The sequence below is a fragment of the Trichechus manatus genome, unplaced genomic scaffold (assembly GCF_000243295.1).
Source record: "Trichechus manatus latirostris isolate Lorelei unplaced genomic scaffold, TriManLat1.0 scaffold00041, whole genome shotgun sequence".
Lineage (NCBI taxonomy): Eukaryota > Metazoa > Chordata > Mammalia > Sirenia > Trichechidae > Trichechus > Trichechus manatus.
Genome location: NW_004443977.1, coordinates 9,630,413 through 9,638,582, shown reverse-complemented (window position 1 = coordinate 9,638,582; position 8,170 = coordinate 9,630,413). Strand labels below are relative to the sequence as shown.

Sequence of the window (8,170 nt, the reverse complement as noted above, 5' to 3'; positions counted from 1 at the left end):
AAATAAATAAAAAGTTCCCGTAACAAACCTTTATTTCCTGGCTACAGGAAGCACAGATGGAATGTGAATTTAACAGATCTGAAAAGTTAATCCAATTAGGAATTTTGGACATCTTGAAAGGATGATCATTTCACTATTTGGGGGCTGTACCATATCAATTTTTTCCCCACCAATGACATTGTGGTTAGAACCAAGTTTCCAATATTTGTTGTTTAATGCACAAGTGTACTCATGTTTAATACTATATCTGTTATATCTTTACCATAACATTTTCTTTCCCCAGATATACCTTGCAATCCTTACACCCTATTTTCCACCTTCTTCCCCATCATGTAGGATCATCTTGCAGTAATCCTAAAGCTGTGTTTCTCAAAGGTTAGTCCTCAGACCACCTGCATCAGAGTTACCTGGGCCAGGGGAGGTGCTTGTTAAAAATATAGATTTTAGGGCCCACCCAGAAAATAAACTGAATCTCTTGGGTAGAATCCTAGAATCTGCATTTTACAAGCACCTTAGATTTTTCTAAAACAGGTTCTTATGAATGCTAACATTTAAAGAATCATCCTCCTAAAGTCTTCAAACTCATTTGGGCAAAGAGAGATACACAAAGAAAATGTGATGAACAGGATTGAACTGCTACTCATCAATATACACCCACCTGTAAAAGTGCTGCAATAGTACCAAATGAATGCCACAGCATGGGTGCAAGGTCAGGAACAGATTCTCGCTTCTTACTTAGCTCCAGCAAAGCATTTTCCCTTGTCTCAGGACTGGACAGCTCATTAATCCACTGATAGATCTTTTCTCTATCCACTTGAGCCAGTGCCGTAGGCACAGGCTTCAAGGTGAAAATAAGAAAGTACACATGTAAGTTTCATTAGTCAAACCAAGTCTTATTCTATAATAGTGCTTTAGGGGGAAATACTTCCATAAACACCAGGGGAACTTTTGCAAATACATAAACTTGGATGTAAATTAATTCAACCTCTTTGGCAGTAATCTACCAAAATCTAAACTGTATACACCCTGTGATCAGTAATTCCATATCTAGGAATTTATCCTAAAGGTATACTTGAGGTGTACTAGGGCTGTACTAAAGACATATACCATTTTTACTGCTGTATTGTTTTTAAAGCAGAAAACTTGAAACAACAAATATCAATCAATAAGAGACTGGTTAAATATATTGGCACACTTTCTTTCAATAAAAATAAGATAGTGTTAAATGTGCTGATATGAAATAAAAAACAAAAAAAATTTAAAAAGGTGCAGAACAGCATATATAATATGCTTCCAATATACATATATATATTCCTAGATTTACATACAACATTTCTAGAAGGACACACAATAAACTGCTAACAGCAGTTACCTCTAAGGTTGGGGATCTAGGAGACTTACTTTTCATTGCATACAATAAAACTTCCTGCAAAAACTATTTTTTTAACCAAATGCCTAAAATAGTTTTTGAGAGAGAAAAGTTATACCCTCTCCACCTACTGCTAGTCCCTTCCAAGTAATTCTGGCATCCCCTCCAAGGAGAAGCAAATCTGTGTCATTTGGAAAAGCTCCTCCTCTAATAATTCTTATATTTACCACATTTCCGTCCCTTTGAGAACCATTCATTACTTACTCATCTAGGGACAACATAAACAGATTAACAGAGCATGTTTTCAATATTGTGCTGAAGAATCACAGTATTACCATTTCCATAAAATTTCAGCATTTCTGTAATTCTTCACACTTGTCAAAAGCCTCAGGACCTTGGTTAAGTCCCTTAATTATTCTTATCTGGAAAATAAGATGGTAGGCTAAAAAAATGATTGCCATTGTTACTTCTAGCTATAAAGTCCTAACAAACACATGGTCATTTCTATCCCTATGCCCAATATTTTCTGACGTAATTCTCCCCAAACTATGACATAGGTAGATAGAAAAAAAGGGAACCTACACTTGCAGGTAAGATCGCTGATGCTCAGAGTAAATCCTGGTGGCATAGTGGTTAAGAGTTCACCTGCTAACCAAAAGGTAAGCAGTTTGAATCCACCAGGTGCTCCTTGGAAACCCTGTGGAGCAGTTCTACTCTGTCCTATAGGGTCACTATGAGTTGGAACCGACTCGACAGCAACGGGTGGGTTTATTCACAGAGGTAAGGAGCCTTAGTGTCTCAGTGGTTAAGTGCTTGGCTGCTAACCAAAAGGCCAGTGGTTCGAACTCACCAGCTACTCCACATGAGAAAGATGTGGCAGTCTGCTTCTGTAAAGATTACAGCCTTGGAAATCCTATGGGGCAGTTCTACTCTGTTCTATAGGGTTGCTATGAGTAGAAATTGACTGGAGGGCAATGGGCCTTTTTTTTTTTTTAATATTCACACAGGTATGAAGTCATACATTCTAGTACTTTCTTGAATGGTATTACATAGCTTCTCACAGTAGTTTTATGTTCCCACTACACCCTGATGTGACAGAATGATGAGGAACGAAAAAGGACAACTGCCTTTTTTGAAGGGTAGAATGAAGTCTAAGAAGGACTCTGAAGTGGACTCTAATTTACTCTACCCAACTTGAACAATGTGGTTGTGTGCTGTCAAGTCGGTTCCCATTCATAGCGACCCCATAGGACAGAGTAGAACTGCCCCCATAGGGTTTCCAAGGAGCAGCTGGTAGGTTCAAACTGCAAACCTTTTGGTTAGCAGCCAAGTTCTTAACCATTGCTCCACCAGGGCTCCACTTGAACAACAGCCTTCTATAAACGGAAGCTTAATTATAAGCTTTTAGCTTGATGTTTATCATTTCACTTGCTTGACAGAATGAACCACAAGGTGCTCAACTAAATGGACGGAAGACTATGTAGCTTAAACAATCTTTAAGTGCTTTGGTGTAATCTGCTAAAAGCTGTTTTGTAACCTCCATCAATGATGCTCCTTAAGAAATCACAGGCTCCTAGAATAACAATATGATATAGAAGGAAAAGGGTAGTTTTTTCCCCTCGCAGCTTGTGAAGCTACCTGTGGGAGCTGCAGCCTCTGTGGGACTTTAGTTCTAAGAGAGCTAGGGATGTCAGGTGGGTGGTAATGTGGGCCATTATAGGTACTAGGTATTTGTCATGGGTTCTGCAGTCATTCCATCAACAGGAGAGCATCCGCAGAGGACAGTGAGAGCAGTTTGGTGCCAGGAAACATCTGGGGTAGGGACCCTCCTTTTCATCATCCCTGCTGAATTTTATCTCTAATTTAATAGCAAGAGTTAGTTGAAACCCACTGAATACACACCTGTCATGGAATTAATAGTAACTTTTAAAAATAAAAATGGGAGATAACATATAATGCTTACTCTATGTCAGTTACTGTCCTAAATAAATATGTATCATCATCACTCTCATTTTACAGATGAGGGAACCAAGGTACAGAGAAGTTATTCAGAACTTAAGTGGCAGGACTGATCTATAACTTAAACCCAGGATTTGAACCAAGGCAGTCTAGCAACAGAGCCCATGTTCTTCACTGCTTTGCTAATGTAGCTCCTCATCTGCCTGAAAGAGTAGGTTTGATCTAAAGATGACTTTCTTTAAGCAATTTCTGTGACCTACACAATGCAAGAGATAGTGAATATACAAAAATCTCAGACAAAAATTAAAATGCTATTGCTGTTAGTTCGGCAGAATCTGAAAGAACAATCAGCACCATGAACAGTATCATTGATGTTGACAGAAGTTCTCTATTTATTGAGATTACAAGTCACTTAACAACCATTATTTTAATGGGAAAGTCTGTGAAATAGTTTGACATTGTTACCCATGTCAAAGTATGATGGCTCAGACAGGGACATATTTTAGCTAGTGACAGTAACTAAACACACACACAATTTTATAACACACATAAAGGAGTTTAATTATTCTGGAGAATAAAAGAGAAAATATTTTTACATTTTGAGTGATGTATTGATTAATATATTAATTTATATTACCAGATGACTGGTAAACTATTTTGAACATCATTCCTGAATACAACACTAAAGCACAGCTTCAGTTTTTCACTAAATCTCGATGGTAATAAAAACCCAAAATATATCTACTACTCTCCTCCTGAATTCTAAAGGTCTTTCAGGCACATTTTTCACCAAAACAGAACAATCTGAAATTTCATGTCTTCCTGAAAGGAGGTGGAGAGTGAAAGAAAGGGTGGGGTGGGTGAAGGAAGAGAGAGAATTGTGTTGTACTTTAAAAAAAAATATATATTATTAACGCAGTTTCATTTAATGATCACAACAAGGTGCTTATTATCCTTATTTTACAACTGATGAAACTCTATTTAAAGATCACCTCTAAAGATTTCTAGTTCAGATATGACAATTCTTTTTATTTATAATTTACTAATACATTTCTGAGGCAAAGCTAATCTGGAGCTCAATCTAGCAGCACACACTGCCCAGTGGCAAATAAGCAAACTCATCTATGACTTTCCTATTGGAGACTACCTAATTTAAAAATATAACAATAATAGCAGGAAACTAATCATGAGAGCAAAAGTTAGCAATTTTTGAGCCCCAAATTTCTCTAAGGATCAAATGAAAACTATAGAGTATTTATTTATTGAGCATACTGTGCACCAGGCACTGTTGATTACCTTACTTCAGTCTCAAAATTCTGAGAAGAAACAGGGTCAAGGAGGTTAAACATGCTCAAGGTCACAAAGGCAGTACACAGCAGAATTAGATTTAAATTCTAGTCTACTTCTCTCTAGAATCAGTGATTCCTACAGGGTTTATAGGATTGAAATCACAACTATCCCTCCAAGTTGAAAAACTTACTTTTAAAAAATCCAATAAAGAATTTTAAGTTTAAAGTCAACAGTATCTTCCTTTTATTAGATGTTAAAAAAAAAACAAAAACCTATGTTTACATTATCAAAATTTAGAAAGAAGTTGTTTTCCCCTTTTCTGTTTAACAGTCTGTACATGGACCATGTATTTCAAGTTACACCTTTTTCTTTCAACAAAGCTTAAAATACAGGTAAGAAATTTATACCAAAGTGAGTCATCAATGGCTAACTCCAATGTCACAAACACAGGGTACTAACAGTTGATCTTCTATCTCTGAAAGATCTTAACATTTAATATGACAAGGAGATAGATATTTAGAAATTATCTTAAATGTGATTTTTTCCTTTTGGATAGATTAAAAAATTGATATAGATGGTTTTCTTAAACAGAAATAGCCAAATCTATCAATACAACTTTCTGTTCAAGGGCCAAAATAGCTGTCAGTTTTCCTAACAATGAACATATGACAGTGAATAAAAAAACAGACTTAGATGGAAATATGAATTATTTTCCCAAGTCTGGAGACGACCCAACAAGTGGTTTTGGGTGTCAACGTAACGATGATATTCCAAGAAAAAAATCAAACCGAACCAAAACCAAACCTTTCGAGTCGATTCCGACTCATAGTGACCCTATAGGACAGAGTAGAACTGCTCCCATAGGGTTTCCAAGGAGTGGCTAGTGGATTCAAACTGCCAACCTTTTGGTTAGCAGCCAAGCTCTTAACCACTGAGCCACCAGAACTCCATGCCAAGAAAAAAAGAACTTTCTAAATAGTGCTTAAAGTATTAAAATTAGCTCAGTTAACCTCATATCTTTATAAATAAGGGCCAGAATATTCTTTAAGGTAACTTTTTGAAAAATGGACGTGAAGAAGCAAAGAGAAGTTAAGCAATTTGCCTAAAGCTTCAATGAGAGACATGGGAGGAGATCCTTCAGTGTACAGTGTTCTTTCTACTTTCCAAAGGGGAGGGCTTCTGGGAGTTCATCACAGCTTCAACAGAAGTATATAAAATGACAAGGTAGAAAGTAAGGGAAAGACAATGGTTTAAGGATGCTACAGCTGTCAGTGGTAATTAGTGGGAAATTTAAAAAAAAAAAAAAATATATATGTAACCAATGCATCTCCTAAAGGCTTACCTTTGGCTGTTCAGATCACTAGCATAACATTCATTATAGAAGATAATGACTCTAGGTATGTGAAGATTTGTAGTTTTAATCTGAAGCAACCTCCAAGATCCATGAGAAAGCAAGCTGTTACTTTGCTGAGGTAGGAACTACAATCCCAAGGCTGAAGTCTGGCAGCAAGTCATTTAACCAGTGAGTGAACCTAGCCAACCACTAAGCAGTTGGTTATTCTTATTTAATCTTTAGAATAATCTTATGTGGTATTATTGTCCCCATTTTACAGATAAGGAAAAGAAGGCAAATATATTCTATGAAGGCAATAACGAAGTTGTTAGGATGTATTCCCTCAAGAATGACAATAGTCTGCTAATTAAAACCAAACCCACTGCTGTCAAGTCGATTCCGACTCACAGTGACCCTACAGAACAGAGTGGAACTGCTGCATAGGGTTTCCAAGGTTGTAATCTTTACGGAAGCAGACTGTCACATCTTTCTCCCGTGGAGCAGCTGGTGAGTTTGAACAGGTGACATTCTAGTTAGCAGCCAAGCGCTTAACCACTGCTTACCCAGGGCTCTTCGTCTACTACACAGTTCAGTGGAATAAAAGACTACAGTCAAGATTTAAGGTACTTCCTACATTATCTCAATCTCTCCTTCTACAAATAACATACTGAATTCACATGTGATCACATTCTCCTTTGATAGTACTTTCTATCTCCCTAGCTGAAGAGATGACTTACCTGCTATTTAAAGAAAAAAGGAAGAGAGGAATAAAGGCACACACACAAATACAAATTTTCATTATTTGGCAAAATGTAAGCATCTTCTCAAGTGGGTTAAATTATTGTGGGTAATGTTGCATGTATTATTAACTCTTCCCATCTTCTAATGAGTGATACACATCATTATTGTCTTTTACCCAGATCAGAATTCCCAGTTTGGTCTAATGAAAGACATGAAGAATTGGGAAAGACGTGACTCAACTCTTCTATGCCTTAGTCTCCTCACTAATCAAATAGTTCAGTGGATGAATGGTACAAAAGAACGTGTCAGAGCTGCTGTATGGTCCAAATAGTGTAACAGGTGCAAGTACATGTAAAAGTTCAAATTTTAAAGTAAAATGTAAGGCACTGTAAATTTAATTGAAGAAATGTACACTGAGTATTTATTACTCTTAATGTATCACAGCTTTAACGGCTATTCAAAAGATGCATTATTGAAAATAAAATTGGAGAACGACTTGGTATCAAAAGTACAAATCCTGGAGAAGACAAAGATTTTGAGAGAAAGCCAACCTTAGAAGAATTTCCCTCAGCTTAACCTGCCTCTCCCCTACTAGCAGCAGCTTAACCTGCCTCTCCCCTACCAGCAGCAACCTTACTTTTTAACTTACTTTTTCCCAAATTTGGGAGAGAGAATAAAAAAGTTAGGGAAATTGCAATCAAATTAAGATATAAAAAGTACTTCTCCACTTTGAACAGCTATAAACACCTAGAAACATGGCTACAGGAGGCAGAGATGTCACTGGCCCTGGAAATGACCAGTTGATAAGGATCAAATCTCAGAAAGCAATGTTTTTTATAGGCTAGCCTTCCTCACCTCTTTTTCAGTTGTTATATTTAAAGTTAAGGCAATTTCTTTTGTGCTTTATTTAGAACTTATGTCATTTTGCCTAGTAATGCAATTTCAGCACATTATTATCTCCTTAAGTCACTTGTCCTTGGTAAAACTGAAAAAGTAGGATTGGCATTCAGAAGAATTCACTAAAATCACATGATCCCTTTTTCCCATTATGGTTATGTGTTCCCAGTGGTCATCTCCCTCATTTATATTGCTTCATTCAACAAAGTATTTGAGTTATTAAACAGTACCAGAAACTGTCCTAGCACTGGGGAAACAATGTAAACAGGACCCATATGATCCCTGTTCCTGTGTTCAAGGGGGAGAATGACAACAAACAAGTAAACTCATACAATAGTTACACATTGGGATCAGTGTTATGAAAGGTACTCTAAAAGAGAAAAGTTGGATACTTTGAATAGGGTGGTCAGGGAAGGCCACTCTGAGACAGATTTAGGCGGAGACCAGAGGGATGAGGAGCCTGTTACACCCACATGCTGCATGTGTGTGTGAGAAAGACAGACAGACAGACACACACACATACACACACACACACACGTAAGAAAAGCATTTCAGACAGAGACCAGATTGGAGTGGAAAAG

At 37.1% G+C, this 8,170-nt stretch overlaps 1 protein-coding gene across 4 annotated transcripts in view; it reads right to left on the bottom strand.

Annotated features, from left to right (window-relative positions):
• Positions 1-8,170, bottom strand: part of CNOT9 (CCR4-NOT transcription complex subunit 9) — a 35,946-nt gene that overhangs the window by 26,589 nt on the left and 1,187 nt on the right. For 2 of the 4 annotated variants that reach the window (XM_004376318.2, XM_023731306.1), the window contains exon 2: positions 659-838. In XM_004376318.2, the coding sequence (XP_004376375.1) occupies positions 659-838 (180 nt within the window). Of the gene's footprint in view, positions 1-658; positions 839-1,704; positions 2,230-8,170 lie in introns of those variants that run through there. The other 2 variants (XM_023731305.1, XM_023731304.1) reach the window with 2 other exon arrangements.